Source organism: Schistocerca nitens, chromosome 2 (genome assembly GCF_023898315.1).
Source record: "Schistocerca nitens isolate TAMUIC-IGC-003100 chromosome 2, iqSchNite1.1, whole genome shotgun sequence".
In the NCBI taxonomy this organism is placed as follows: Eukaryota; Metazoa; Arthropoda; class Insecta; order Orthoptera; family Acrididae; genus Schistocerca; species Schistocerca nitens.
The window spans coordinates 623,752,274-623,768,670 of record NC_064615.1 but is presented as its reverse complement, the minus strand read 5'-3'; the positions used below and the strand labels follow the sequence as shown (position 1 = coordinate 623,768,670).

General features: G+C 43.7%; 1 protein-coding gene across 1 annotated transcript; it reads right to left on the bottom strand.

Annotated features, from left to right (window-relative positions):
- Nucleotides 1-650: 650 nt before the first annotated feature.
- Nucleotides 651-15,213, bottom strand: LOC126235208 (protein FAM98A-like). Its single transcript, XM_049943939.1, has 2 exons — nucleotides 15,108-15,213; nucleotides 651-1,522 (listed from the first exon to the last, which is right to left on the bottom strand). The coding sequence occupies exons 1-2, from the start codon at nucleotides 15,211-15,213 to the stop codon at nucleotides 651-653; spliced, it is 978 nt and encodes a 325-aa protein (XP_049799896.1).
- Nucleotides 15,214-16,397: the final 1,184 nt, after the last annotated feature.

Genomic DNA, 16,397 nt, shown 5'->3' with positions numbered 1-16,397 from the left:
CTGGTACGAAATGGATGTGTGGTAGAGGACTGCGTAAGCGACCTCGAACAGAAACTCGTCAGTGTGGCAAGAGAAGTCTTGCTAAAAGGAGTTCCTTCGCCGTGAGAGGGCAAAGGGAGCCACTGGGTAGCTGCTGGGGTAGTCGTTAGAGATGTCAGTTCACGCGTGAACTAGTGTCAGAGTTCTCCTTTGGGGGATACGATGAGGCCCTTGGCAGACCGCACAGCAGTTACCCATAAAACTGCCTGCTCTCTACTTCACCCCTGGCTTTTGTCATCTTTCTCCAGGGCAACGGGCGATTCACGTAGTATAGGATGTGCTTTTGAGTTTCCAATGTAAAATACCCTCCGCGGTTACTCCTCAAACGTGGTGGGACTGAAATACTGACACTAGTAATCCTATCTGTCCAAGACCCGACCATCTGGGGCTTGGTTGCAGTGGTCCAGAACCTGTGGCTAATTTGGGGGTAGCTGGGTAGAACTGCTGAGCCTGAGGGTGTCCGGGCTTCACAGTGGGTAAGCCTGGCCAGCTGCGAGCTGTACTACTTCAGAGTTAGACTCCAGTGAGTTACTCACTGTACGGATTCCTATGCTGAGCGATCAGCTAGGAGGCGACCCATCACGGGGAGGTTTTCTTGGCCTGATCCACCGTCAGGGTGCGGCTTCCATCGCCCCTCCCCGCTCCCAGCCTCCCCGCTCCCAGCCTCCCCGCTCCCAGCCTCCCCGCTCCCAGCCTCCCCGCTCCCAGCCTCCCCGCTCCCAGCCTCCCCGCTCCCAGCCTCCCCGCTCCCAGCCTCCCCGCTCCCAGCCTCCCCGCTCCCAGCCTCCCCGCTCCCAGCCTCCCCGCTCCCAGCCTCCCCGCTCCCAGCCTCCCCGCTCCCAGCCTCCCCGCTCCCAGCCTCCCCGCTCCCAGCCTCCCCGCTCCCAGCCTCCCCGCTCCCAGCCTCCCCGCTCCCAGCCTCCCCGCTCCCAGCCTCCCCGCTCCCAGCCTCCCCGCTCCCAGCCTCCCCGCTCCCAGCCTCCCCGCTCCCAGCCTCCCCGCTCCCAGCCTCCCCGCTCCCAGCCTCCCCGCTCCCAGCCTCCCCGCTCCCAGCCTCCCCGCTCCCAGCCTCCCCGCTCCCAGCCTCCCCGCTCCCAGCCTCCCCGCTCCCAGCCTCCCCGCTCCCAGCCTCCCCGCTCCCAGCCTCCCCGCTCCCAGCCTCCCCGCTCCCAGCCTCCCCGCTCCCAGCCTCCCCGCTCCCAGCCTCCCCGCTCCCAGCCTCCCCGCTCCCAGCCTCCCCGCTCCCAGCCTCCCCGCTCCCAGCCTCCCCGCTCCCAGCCTCCCCGCTCCCAGCCTCCCCGCTCCCAGCCTCCCCGCTCCCAGCCTCCCCGCTCCCAGCCTCCCCGCTCCCAGCCTCCCCGCTCCCAGCCGCCCCGCTCCCAGCCGCCCCGCTCCCAGCCGCCCCGCTCCCAGCCGCCCCGCTCCCAGCCGCCCCGCTCCCAGCCGCCCCGCTCCCAGCCGCCCCGCTCCCAGCCGCCCCGCTCTGACAGGTGACTGAGTCACATCACTGGTCTTGACCTGTAGCGAATAGTAGTCTTTAACCATATACCAGGGGAAGGGAAAGCTGCCGAGAGGAGTAGCTACGTAGTAGAGTCGTCGTTCTGTATTGATAACAAAGAATAGAACACTCATTGACTGGAGCCAGTAACAGTAGTAAAACGGCGCTGCACAGTAACCGAAGCAGAGCCATTATAATTCAGAAAGGTGCCCCTTCTCTTGATCAGAGTGCTGCATATATTTCCTTCAACACATTGCAGGTCGTGCGTCCATCTAGTAACGCTATCATTTCTTCCACAGATCGGGACACTAAAACAAAGTGACCAAGTAATAAGCTAGAAAGTTAGGTCATTGTGTTGGTTACCACGTACGCACGACGGTGCGGTCTACACAGCCGTCAAAACTAGCAGATTTTCCCTCAGGAACACAACCCCAGAGCCGCATATTCTTAGAATTCCGCTTGCAAACCAGGCTTTGAATTAGTTGGTAATGACATTTACGAAAATGTAAATTTCTCTAGCTTCGAATAATCTGATAGTACTCCACATGGATCGTGGAAGTAATCCCCACAATCTTTACTTCTCCCGTTATTACGCGAAATATCTTTCTAGCTTAACCCTCGAACGGGCGCTTTCCGTAGTTTTGTATTCATGTAAAGAATAGTTTGTTTGTTTTTGTTTTTGTTTTTTTGCTCCCAAGGTAAATACACACGAGCAAATTGTTTAATCTCAGTACAAGCAACTGTAAAATGAGCTAAATCGCTGCTTAACCAAACAATAATATATTAAACTTAACACTCTGCTGCCGTCTAGAAGTATCACACTAGAGTAAGTATCCCTGGAAGCATTAAACAGCGCAGTTGCATCAGATCCCAACCAGCCGCTTATTTGATGAAAATCATCTCGTATATAGCTGCCTCAGTAGGATTGTGCTGCTAGCTCAGAATCCGGGTCATTTTCTTGCTGGGATCTCTCACCTAGCTCTGTGTTTATTTAATATTACTGCCGCTCGCTTGGGCGCATAGTAAACGCATCTGAGCATTGTTTTAACTGAAGTAGAAACGAAGGAATAGATAGGGCCTCGAAATTTAAAAACAATGCAGTGGTGCAAGAGTGCTAGTTGTGGTTGGTGCACTTTATACATGGGTGCGCCCGCTCGAGACCATGAAACTAATTCCCTGTGAATTATTTACAAAATGTAACATGGAATGTAAGCTTTCAGCACAGCATTTCAAATTTTGTTGAGCATTTTGATGATTTTTTCCTGTTACTTTTGGAACAAAATTGGTAGCAGTTTACGTTATACATGTGCGGAATTAATGTTAATTTTGTGGTCAGGTGGTAGTTCCACACTCTTAAAGTTGAATCCTTTAATCGGACGAGAGGCGAGGCGTGCCCGTTTGCATTCAAACTGTATGATATGACGGCGGCTGTTTCAGACCTGTCTCGCGCTGGAGGAAGGTGGCGGTTGCGCTCAGACGGAGCGCACTCCGTCAAACGCGCGTTGCGAGCAGAATAACACCAGCCGACCAGCGGAGTCTTACAACGGAAAGTCGCCATCGCACCTCCCTCGGATTCAGTTGTAGGATGGTCCAACGTAGTTAAGCGGTTTCGGTGTTGGACTGCCAAGCGAGCAAGCCGTGTTCAAACCCCTCATTTTTTTCTGTTCGCTTTATTCAAATTTGTCAGTGTTGTGGCGTAAAGTCGGTTTGCAACAGCGAAGTGTGAGGTAGGGACCTGTAACAACGGTTGATTCGGCACAACTACTCTTTTTAGCAGTGGAAAGTGGCTTTCGAATGGAAACCGCAAACGTTTGATGACAAGGTGACAAGTCAATCGAATCCTTCAACGGATTACACGTGTGGTGTCATAAACGGCAGTAGTGACATTACGTGTGTCATATGACAGGAATCTCTTATCGATGCACCTAATTTTTACGCCTGGTGAGTGAGGTATGCCAACTTGCTAGAACAGGTGTACGTATGAATGAATGTGGTCACTACCATGAAAATACTGGAAAGATTATAGTTTCTCACATCAGCTGTGTAACGTCCCCTTTCTTAACAATTATACATGACTGTGCTTACGCTGAAACACAATATTTTTAGCGCAACGCAATATGACTTTCAAAAATCCCTACAAAAGAAAGGCCCTGACTAACATTAAACTATACCTTTCACAAATCACTTACCTCACAAAAATCTTCGCTACTCAAGCTAATGCAATACAGCGAGCGCCACTACTGCCAGCTAAATAAAAGATTCAAAGTACTGAAGGCACTAACTACTGATAGGCATAGTTAGCAAATGAAAGATTTTGATAGAGAACAACCAATGTATTTACCTCAATAGTCATAATATATATAGCAGTTCAAGACAAATTTCAAAACTCCGCCATCTCTCTCCCCACATCCACCACTGCTGGCGGCTCACCTCCAACTGCGCAACGCTATGCGCTGTTCGCAGCCAGCTGCCTAACACTACAATGGCGAGTATTACAACAATGCAAAGCAGCCACAGACTGCACACAGCACAGCCAGTGATTTTCATACAGAGGTGGCGTTACCAATAAAAGAAACCTAAACAGCCTACTTACATAGCCCCCATGCTCCCCACAAAAAATTTTACAAATTTTTTTGGGCACTGGCCAATACATATTTGTTAAAATTTTTTTCACAATTACAATAACAAAGAAATCAAATGCACACACTTATTGATACAATGTTGGTCAAAAGCTAAACTTTCTCACAGTCCATAAAGACAGTCCTAATCGTTCATCACCGTAAAATATCAGTGTTTTTCTCAAAGTCTGAGCAGTAAAAGAAAATGCACACGGAAGTAGTGGATTTCCATGCAGTCTTGAAGAAATAGCTTAGTCCTTCCAACGGAAAGATAGTGCTGACTCTCGACATGCAGACAGGTCATGGGCCACAACAGAGCAAACCCACAGCGGAGTCAGTCGAAGTTTTGAAGAGTATTGGTGGGTAGTTCATCACAGAGCAGACCCACTGTAGTCCTGGTAGAGATTACGGTATTGGTGGGCCACCAGAGGTGCAGACCCACTGCAGTCCTTGTAGAAATAATGATACTGGTGAGTCAGCAAAGGTGTAGACCCACTGCAGTCCTTGTAGAGATGGCCGACAGCCATCTGCTGCGACTGCGCAGGTGCACAATCACCATCGAAGAGTCTTGCGGACAATATAGCAAGTCCGTAAACCACCACTTGTGCACTCACAAAGTTTTTGGAATTGTCCTTAGAACCAGCAATGCTGTTATCCAGTCCCTTGCTGAGTTATTAACACACGTGCAAACACTAACAGTCCCTACTTCTCACATATTGTCCATATACTATGACCAACAGAAATGTGTGCAGTGAAATGGAACTTACAAGTTAATAATATGATGAACTGGTGTCAATTACAATTTTATAGCATAAGAATACAATTACAAAGGTACAAAATACATCATTAAAGAACATAACAATACAGATAACATTTGTAGTAACAAACTTTACAAAAGAATCGAAATAACATATACATCATTGTTACAGGAATTATGACATAAGTGAATATATAAAATAATGAGAATAGTTTTTGAAACATTAATTTCACACATGAGCATTAAAACAGAACAGAATAAATAATGTCTAAACATCTTTACAAAGAAAATAACATAGTATTTGAAAAATTCTACAACATAAATCTTATTAGCTAAACACATAAAGACAGGAAAAAGACAAATACACAAGGGTACATAAACAAATACCAGAATAACACAGGAGGAAAGGACAGGGTTTGTTTTCAGTGTAACATTTGGTACTGCAGTCCAACCCAAAACTTCATTCCATAGATCTTTCGTCTTATTTCAACATTTGTTTCCACCAAAAAAATCCTATCCAAGCATGCTTTCTGTATTTATATGTTCACATATTTCTTACCTCATTATTTATTTTCAAGAAAATCCTACCTATACCTGCTTTCTTTACGTTTTTCGTATAACTTCTCAATGCATTTCTTCCAATTCATCGCAACTCATTCTCTTCTATAGTCTACCCCCTCTTAAGCTAACTTAAATCTACTGAGCTCAGATGCTAAACTAAGGGACGAGGCAATGCAGCAGCACAGAACAATTAACACAAACAGCAATAAAAAAATGGAAATTTGCAAAGCGAGCTACAGTAAATCTAAATTACCAAGCAATTCAACATTACAACTAATATGAGGCAATGCGCAGCAAACAAGAAAAATAAATCTGGCTTAGCAGAGTAACACAAATTAAAATTCAGTAGCACTATGCCTGGCAAACAGCAGCAGTAAATGCTATTACGTATACCTAAGCATGACAAAGCTCAAGCAGAAAAAATAGTACACTAAAGATAACAATGCAGATAAGGGAAATGTATAATCACATCTTAATGTCCAAGTAATTAAAGTGGTGCACCACAAAAACTAATTCTACAAAAATTACCAAGTACTCGAAAAGAAAATTATATATGCAGTTACTGTTATTAGTCCCTTCTTATTGTTATTTCCATTCCAAGAGCTCCTTTTTTTAAGAATGTGGATTACAAAATTATTATTTAATAGATCTGTTGACAGAAAGTGTTCACATTAGCAAATGCATTTTATTTTATAAAAGCAATGCTGCAACACAGCTGGAAATTAGATATCAAATGAAATAAGCAACTATGAAAAGCAAAGCATAAAAATATCATTAAATAGTCATGTGACATTTCATAAGTTAGTAGAAATTCTCACAACTCTCGTAGAAAGACGCTTGTCATAATCAGGTGTGCAGATGTAAAAATATTTCTCGTCATTTCATTAGGCATTTCAGTAAATATCATAAATTAAGAGCTCCACAGTGTAATCATATGTTTTCAAGTTCGACCGTGTCGTTTTTGCGATGCTTTCTACAAAGGAATGTCAGAAACGAGGTTAATGGCCTCTCTTTTTCTCCACCTAATGGCTTTTTCTCCGGGCGGCTGTCGCCCAGCTGGGTGCCCACGACCCATTACGTGCAGGTGGTCACTTAACTTTCTTACCGAAATATTTACGACACTAGTTTCCGCTACAGTGACAGTCTCATATAAAAAATTTCACAGGTCAAGAATTTGCGTTACAAATGTGTAGAAACAAAATCCTGTAAATATAACAGCGTCCAAAAAATTTTCGCCAGCATTGTGATACATTCACGCATATACACACATTTCATAACTCTTAAAGTACGATTCTTGGTTTCCAACAACCTTTTTCACAAACCAGAGTCCCTTAACCACTACTCATTATTCCTTACCTTATTCGTCGACACTTCTTCAATATTTCATCATAAGAGACGTAGCATAATCAAATAACTCATATAGCATCAGCTTATTGATCATAAACATACCTCAGCAGCATAATACACATCGTCGTCGTAAAAGTAACATCATAACACCTCAGTCAAATCTCAAAATCGTCGTAGCTTCCTCCAATAATTTCAAAACCTAAAAAATATTCTCTGCTCATTTCAATAGTGTCATCTACCTCAAATGTACTTTAAAAATCGTGATCCCATACGAAATATATCATTCAAAGCTCTCATATCATCACAATGGGTCCAAAAAAATATGAACAGTTCACAAAGTACAGACCAAATACAATTTCGTAAGTGTGAAGTTATCCAACTGTGTAATTACGTAAACATCTGTCACTGATGTAGTAAAGAAATGTTTGTTTCTCTGTTAAATAATCAGATAGCTGTGTAATTCTGTGTTAGAGAAATATGGTACCCATGTGTAAAGTTGTGTAAGCAAATACCATATTAGCTAGGGCTCCTTGTGCTTGCCAAACACATGGTACACAAAGTAAGCGTGTACCCCCCTGAGGATTAATGTAATTATACCCTCAAGTGTTACAGATTATTGCAATGGAATAAAATGTATCACGGAAAACTTTCTTTGTAATTCAAAAACCTTTAAAAATAAATGTTTTAAGTATAAAATTAATCACTCAAATACATGTACTGTAGCACTAAACTGTGCATCTTTTTGTAAGATAATCTCTGTGGAAGTGTCGTAGCTGTCGTCCTCCGAAAGCTAAGTTCTGCAGAAGTCAATGTACTTACCTCATGATAAACAAAAGTGAAATGCTTTGTGTATAGATATCGTAGTTATTACGCTTTTTGTTGTGATGAAGAAAGTACTGTACTGTAACGTATTGTTGTGCTACGGAAAACCCTGTCTCATTGTAGCTATACTACAAAAGTTACTACTAAAATATGTTTTACTTTCCAGAAGAATTCAGAAAAACTGTGCAGATATAAAATAGATACACCGCAAAAGCAACAAGGTAAATTGTGTCACACATTAGTAGTGTCGTGATATAGTCGTGTAGCTGTCACACAAACTCCAGAATGTATTTTCAAGTAAACCAAAATGTTGCATTAAAATCTCATTAGCAGTACTGGTAAATGTTCCAAGTATGTAAGCCTTATAGTCGTTACGTAATCATGCAACTAACAAGCAAGAATGTACACACACAATAACACTGTGTCGTCTGTTCACTATAACAATGCATTCGTAATTTCTGTTTAAATAAGTTCTCTTGGTTCTTGACTGGATGTTTAACTTCAAACATTGTTGCATGTTGAGTTTCTTAAGTCTGACAAAGCATACTAGAAATGTAAAGTGAAAAGTTTTATGGCAAAGACAAAGTTAAAAAGCAGATTATCTTTCAATAAACGGTTTTACATGTGAAATGTGGTGCAAACCTTTACTCTTCCTAGTGCACAGAGTTTCAAAAAAATGGTTCAAATGGCTCTGAGCACTATGGGACTCAACTGCTGTGGTCATTAGTCCCCTAGAACTTAGAACTACTTAAACCTAACTAACCTAAGGACATCACACACATCCATGCCCGAGGCAGGATTCGAACCTGCGACCGTAGCAGTCGCACGGCTCCGGACTGCGTGCCTAGAACCGCGAGACCACCGCGGCCGGCTGCACAGAGTTTCAGCTTCAAAGCAATTATCATGTTGTATACATCGGTGAAGAATGCTAAAATTTTTCTCAAGGCTAGCGTCTTATGTTATTTTTCTCGGAGCCAGCGGGCGCACGCGGCTGCCTGCTGTGCGAGTCATTGTCTGTCTCTTTGTTGGCGCGCGTTGTTATTGGGATTTGGAGACCTAACTTCTACAAATTCACCTTGACGAGAGGGCCCTGCCCTGTTTAAATCCCGCCAGTTCTGATGCAATTCAGGTCCGTCGTTACGATCACATCGTCTGTCGTCATGTCGGTAGTTCCTGTAGTTTCTTTCTTGTCGGTTAAGTGGTGGAGAATATCTCCCTGAATCGTAACTGCGCGCTGGACCGTTGCGTCTAAAGTTATTCTGTCTCCCTTGATAATAATTGTTTTGGTTCCCATATTGTCTGTTTCTCTGATTGTCTCTGCAATAGTCATTACCGCGGAGAGGTGATCTTTCCCTGGAATTATTACTACTCTGCCAACGGTTGTCATACGGGTGGTGTCTGTTTTGGTCACGATTTACGTTATAAGAATAGCCTTGTCGCGCCCAGTTATTATTTCTTTCATCGCGGAATTGCGACGGATATGACATGTAATTGTTGTGTTCCTGGTTCCGCGTTCCACGATTGTCAGTGTCAATTTCTAATTGTAAGAGTCCCTGAAAAGCTTCAATGTCGTCTTTGCAACGTCCTGCTAAAATAATATGTCGTAAATGTTCAGGCAATTTGAGTAAGCAAATGCGGATGAGTTCTGAGGGCCTGTATGGGTTTGAAAGATACTGATTCTTGTGTAACATGTCTTCGAAATATTTCACAAAGCTGGAAAATTCAGATTGTTCGAAACGTTTCATCATTATGATGCTATGTTTTACTCGGTCTTGTGTGGCTTGAGACCAATATGCTGAGAGGAAGGCATGGTAAAACTCTCCTTCACTGTGGCAATCGTGAATGACCGACCGCATTCTTACAACTGGTTCATTCTCTAAGTAGCCACGCATAAATTCTAACCTGTGCTCCAATGACCAGTTGGGAGGAAAACAATGAGAGACTTGATGGAGCCACGCTTGTGGATGAATGTCGTTGGCAGAATTCTTAAATTTTTTGAATTTACGTGTAGTAATAAACAGCTTATAGTCAAAATCATCGTGTCGGCGAGTAGCATATCGGTCATTGATACGTCGTGCCGGCGGTTCCATCTCAAAATCCAATGCGCCTTGCCAATTTCTTTCATAATTTCCGAAATGTCCTGTGTTATTATTTTGTGGTTGTTCCGTATTTCTATGTCCCTCTTCCTGTACTGGAGTGCGAGTGTCCTGTGAAATATGTAATTCTTGTATTACCTGCGTCAACTGATCTTGTACTTCCCGGATTTCTCTTTTGTACTGTGTATTGATTTGATTTTGATTTTGTTTGAATTTTCTAATTTGTTCATACTCTTCTGTGTCAGTGAAGGCTACAGGTCTTGTCATTCAGATCATCTAACTTTGTAGATAAGTTGGTGACCTGATCCGAAAGTTCGGCTACTTTCTCCGATAGTGAACACATTTCCTCAGTGTGTTTTTCTGAACCTAGTTTCAGAGTGTCCATTTGTGTTGAAAACGAATCTACTGTGTCCTTCAAGTTTTCCTGAGTTTTTGCAAGTTGCGTAACCGAATCGGTAGATGCAACTGAGTCAATTTTAGCCGACAAGGTCTCATGATTTTCATGAACAATGGTTTGCAGTTCTTTTATGGCTGCTTCGTGATTCTGTAATGCATTTTCATGCCGCAAAAAAAATAGGTTGAAAATGCTCACGAATTTGTGTTTTTACGTCATACAGACTTTTTGACATTTCGATTCAATGTTATGTAACTCAGTAGTTAAATATTAACGTGTTTGTTCAAGTGTGGTGTCTAACTTTTGAAGATTTTGTCCCATTTGTTGCATTAATTGCAATAATAATGTATTAGTGTCTGGAATCTGTTTCTCTATGCTTTTTTGCAGTGCATTTTCACCTGCAACATTCACATTTTGACAAGCAAAAAATGTGTCTTGACTCATTTGAGAAAACGGTGAGGACCCAAAACCTGAGTCTACAATATTTGCAAAATTGTGTCCTGTCATTCCGATTCCTGAGGCGAGCTGTTGCCGACCGATCGATCGATAATGCTTCCCTCTTCACTAATTGGTTCACTGTCCACGCCATTGTTTGCTACCTGCTCCATTTCCCTATGCACAGTTACCAAATTACTATTTTGAATATTAGTTAATTCATTACACGGTGGCGCTAACACACTGCTTTCGTCTTCGCTGTCATTTCTCAATTTACTTTGGAGCCTAGTGTTACGTTTTTCACACGCCATTATTGTCACAATATTTCACACGACAACACAGAAAAACACAATTTGAAGAGCAAAAATAGGGGAACACATTAACATAGCACTGAAAATAATATCTAGTTAATTGCAGCTGCGAAATACTTGGTGCATATCTACATGCGTGCCACACCTGTTTTACTGTACAACAATGAAAGACTGCAACTACAAAGGGGATTCTCTCTACAATTACGCGCTAGCAATAAACAAAATCTACACTAATTACACAAACTACAAGAAAAGATCAGAAGATTCCAGTGAGGTATCCTCGGCTAAGGGTCGACATATGAAACATCCCCTTATAACAATTATACATGACTGTGCTTAAGCTGAAACACAATATTTTTAGCGCAACGCAATCTGACTTTCAAAAATCCCTACAAAAGAAAGGCCCTGTCTAACATTAAACTATACCTTTCACAAATCACTTACCTCGCAAAAATCTTCGCTACTCAAGCTAATGCAATACAGCGAGCGCCACTACTGCCAGCTAAATAAAAGATTCAAAGTACTGAAGGCACTAACTACTGATAGGCATAGCAAATGAAAGATTTTGATAGAGAACAACCAATGTATTTACCTCAATAGTCATAATATATATAGCAGTTCAAGACAAATTTCAAAACTCCGCCATCTCTCTCCCCACATCCACCACTGCTGGCGGCTCACCTCCAACTGCGCAACGCTATGCGCTGTTCGCAGCCAGCTGCCTAACACAATGGCGAGTATTACAACAATGCAAAGCAGCCACAGACTGCACACAGCACAGCCAGTGATTTTCATACAGAGGTGGCGTTACCAATAAAAAAAACCTAAACAGCCTACTTACAGCTGTAACATATGAATGCAAAAGTATCACAATCACACAGTTTCTCAGTGCTGTGCCAAACATACGACTGTTTTCAACGTTTTTCAAGTTGCGCTCCATTTCGAAAGTCTTCACTCTTGAATTCCTTTGTTGCAGCATAGTTCACACCTGTTTGTTTTCACTTCTGTGTCATCTCGCCTGCTCCCATCACATTGACTTGCTACGGTAGCGTATTCTTGCCAGACGACTCTTACTCTATAACCAATGTATAGTACGACAGCTACCAAGATTAAAGAACGAGAACAAACATTTCAATGACGAGACGGACAGTTCGTAATGTGAAATAAAATGGCGCGAGGGAGTTCTCAACATGTCTCGCCCGCTTGGCAGGCCAAGATCATGACCACTTACCCATAATGGCGTTGCTGTTTCAGGCTGCTCCTTATTGCACTTCCTTTTCTTGGACCGTTCACTATTCCTAATTTGGTTTTCTCACAGTTTAGTGCAAATTCTCTTTTCGTGCTTCATCTGTGTTAGGTTTTTGACGGGTTGTCCACTGAGCGTACTTACACAAAATCTGAAGGGGCGCGATTGGGCGTTTTTTTAACACGGCGCGGATTGTTGCTTACGTGCAAGAGACGACACTGTGTGCGCGGCGATCTCCGACTGGTCCGTCTGCAGACAACCATGTAGGTCACCCCAGCTATGGAGCGTGAGAAACGTTCTTTTCCTTCAGCAGAGTAGCTCGCCACTCTTGCAAAGTAACGTATTTAAGTGTAAAGTTTTGTATTCTTGGTATTGTCGGAAAGCCGTCTCTTACATGTAGCAGCATCGGCTAAAGTGGGGTAGAATGCTCCTAAAACAGCATAGACAACTGATTGCATTCCTGATGTAGTATCGCAACACGAACAACTCGCAAGCTCCAACGCGCAGAGGTTTAGGACGGGTGGTAGGGACAGAGCATCGAATGACATTATACTGAGTGCACTATCCGAAAACTACCTCGAGCAATTAAACAGAGAACCGACTCGTGGAGATAACATCTTGGACCTACTGGTAACAAACAGAACCGAACTTTTCGACTCTTGTAAGTTCAGAACAGGGAATCGGTGATCATAAGGCCGTTGCAGCATCCCTGAATATGGAAGTTAAAAGGAATATAAAAAAAGGAAGGTTTATCTCTTTAACAAGAGTAATAAAAGGCAGATTTCAGGCTACCTAACAGATCAAAACGAAAATTTCTGTTCCGACACTGACAATGTTGAGTGTTTATGGAAAAAGTTCAAGGCAATCGTAAAATGCGTTTCAGACAGGTACGTGTCGAGTAAAACTGTGAGGGACGGGAAAAACCCACCGTGGTTCAACAACAAAGTTAGGAAACTACTGCGTAAGCAAAGAGAGCTTCACTCAAAGTGTAAACGCAGCCAAAACCTCTGACAAACAGAAGCTAAACGATGTCAAAGTAAGCGTAAGGAGGTCTATGCGTGAAGCGTTTTCGAAAGTAAAATTCTACGTACCGACTTGACAGGTAATCCTAGGAAGTTCTGGTCTTACGTTAAATCAGTAAGTGGCTCTGAACAGCATATCCAGACACTCCGGCATGATGGCATTAAAACAGAGGATGACACGCGTAAAGCTGAAATACTAAACACCATTTTCCAAAGCTGTTTCACAACAGCACTCTCAATCCTCGCTCAAACGAAAAACTGGCTGACATCGAAAGAAGTGTCCAAGGAATAGAAAAGAAACTAGAATCACTCAACAGAGGAAAGTCCACTGGACCTGACGGGATACCAATTCGTTTCTACACAGAGTACGCGAAAGAACTTGCCCCCCCCCCCCCTAACGGCCGTGTACCGCAAGTCTCTAGAGGAACGGAAGGTTCCAAACGATTGGAAAAGAGCACAGGTAGTCCCAGTCTTCAAGAAGGGTCGTCGAGCAGATGCGCGAAACTATAGACCTATATCTCTGACGTCGATCTGTTGTAGAATTTTAGGACATGATTTTTGCTCGAGTATCATGTCGTTTTTGGAAACCCAGAATCTACTATGTAGGAATCAACATGGATTCCGGAAACAGCTATCGTGTGAGACCCAACTCGCTTCATTTGTTCATGAGACCCAGAAAATATTAGATACAGGCTCCCAGGTAGATGCCATTTTCCTTGACTTCCGGAAGGCGTTCGATACAGTTCCGCACTGATGTCTGATAAACAAAGTACGAGCCTACGGAATATCAGACCAGCTATGTGGCTGGATTGAAGAATTTTTAGCAAACAGAACACAGCATATTATCAATGGAGAGACGTCTACAGACGTTAAAGTAACCTCTGGCGTGCCACAGGGGAGTGTTGTGGGACCATTGCTTTTCACAATATATATAAAGGACCTAGTAGATAGTGTCTGAAGTTCCATGCGGCTTTTCGCGTATGATGCTGTAGTACACAGAAGTTGCAGCATTAGAAAATTGCAGCGAAATGCAGGAAGATCTGCAGCGGATAGGCACTTGGTGTAGGGAGTGGCTACTGACCCTTAACATAGACAAATGTAATGTATTGCGAATACATAGAAAGAAGGATCCTTTATTGTATGATTACATGATAGCGGAACAAACACTGGTAGCAGTTACTTTTGTAAAATATCTGGGAGTATGCGTGCGGAACGATTTGAAGTTGAATTTTCATATAAAATTAATTGTTGGTAAGGCGGGTGCCAGGTTGAGATTCACTGGGACAGTCCTTAGAAAATGTAGTCCATCAACAAAGGAGGCGGCTTACAAAACACTCCTTCGACCTATACTTGAGTATTGCTCATCAGTGTGGGATCCGTACCAGATCGGGTTGACGGAGGAGATGGAGAAGATCCAAAGAAGAGCGGTGCGTTTCGTCACAGGGTTATTTGGTAACCGTGATAGCGTTACGGAGATGTTTAGCAAACTCAAGTGGCAGACTGTGCATCGCGGTGTAGCTTGCTCGCCAGGTTTCCAGAGGGTGTGTTTCTGGATGAGGTATCGAATATATTGCTTCCCCCTACTTACACCTTCCGAGGAGATCACGAATGTAAAATTAGAGAGATTCGAGCGCGCACGGAGGCTTTCAGACAGTCATTCTTCCAGCGAACCATACGCGACTGGAACAGAAAAGGGACGTTAATGACAGTGGCACGTAAAGTGCCCTCCGCCACACACCGTTGGGTGGCTTGCGGAGTATAAATGTAGATGTAGAAGTAGAAAGGAACCTCCCTTTACAGCAAATTCTTTGCGAGGTTAAGAGTTAGGTAGAAGCTGGACCACTCCACGCGTCTTTGTGTGGTAAGCCGTGGGAGTGTTGAGTGATCAGTCATGGAAATAGTGCTGGGCTGGAAGGACACTCAACCACTCCAGCGAGCTACTGTCCAAGTATGTTACCTACCCTGCAGACGCTCTCTCCACGCGGCACAGTGTGGCTGCGCCTTGCTGCCAGATTCAGGACTCCCGAAGCGGTCGGTGCTTGCAGACTGTCCCTGCACGTAAACCATGATGTTGCCTTATCTGCTCCTGAATAAGACGGCGGCACGATGTTGCGCCCCTGTACGTGTCTTAAATTTACTTTTAATTTTAGCATACCATTTTATTCCGGAATCCTCATTCGTACCGCTTTTCGGACGACATGGCAACATTGTCTGAAGGCTTTCCTTACGGTTAGCAAATCAGTTGTCCATCTATTTGTTTCGCGAGTTACGAACCGATGACTGTCCCATCACTTTCAAGTAATTGATCAGCCAACCGACAACACCTTGTGGACTGACGACGGGAAAATAAACAACTGGAGCTCTATCAGAAACAAAACGATGTTCTTCTCTCACATTCATTGCCAGAGGAACCGGGGAGGGGAAACGTTAATGTTGTTGAAGTCAGATTTATCATCTGCGGCATACCGTAAGGTGGTTTGCCGTATAGATACAGATGCTTTCTTATACCGCGTTCCAGTCGTTGGTGGTGTTGTACCAAGCCTGCCTCCGATGTTCGGGAAGTCTGGATTTACTTGCTCCCGCGTCTACTACGTGAAGCAAATAATCCTCCAGACTGTGGTTCTTTTCCTGAGCTCGCGCCGATCCATAGACCAGCACATATTCCTTCACAATCGCAGGGTTTTCTCTTAGAATCCCGTTACAAAACCACTGTGTGGATTAGCTTCCAACTCGATTTTTAGTTGTGAAAAAATGACTTGTTCTATTTCATAATCGAGATAGCTAATCGCCGAGTGAAATGTTCAAATACAGGGTGTTACAAAAAGGTACGGCCAAACTTTCAGGAAACATTCCTCACACACAAAGAAAGAAAATATATTATGTGGAGATGTGTCCGGAATCGCTTACTTTCCATGTTAGAGCTCATTTTATTAATTCTCTTCAAATCACATTAATCATGGAATGGAAAAACACAGCAACAGAACGTACCAGCGTGACTTCAAACACTTTGTTACAGGAAATGTTCAAAATGTCCTCCGTTAGCGAGGATACATGTATCCACCCTCCGTCGCTTGGAATCCCTGATGCGCTGATGCGGCCCTGGAGAATGGCGTATTGTATCACAGCCGTCCACAATACGAGCACGAAGAGTCTCTACATTTGGTACCGGGGTTGCGTAGACAAGAGCTTTCAAATGCCCCCATAAATGAAAGTCAAGAGGGTTGAGATCAGGAGAGCACGGAGGCCATGGA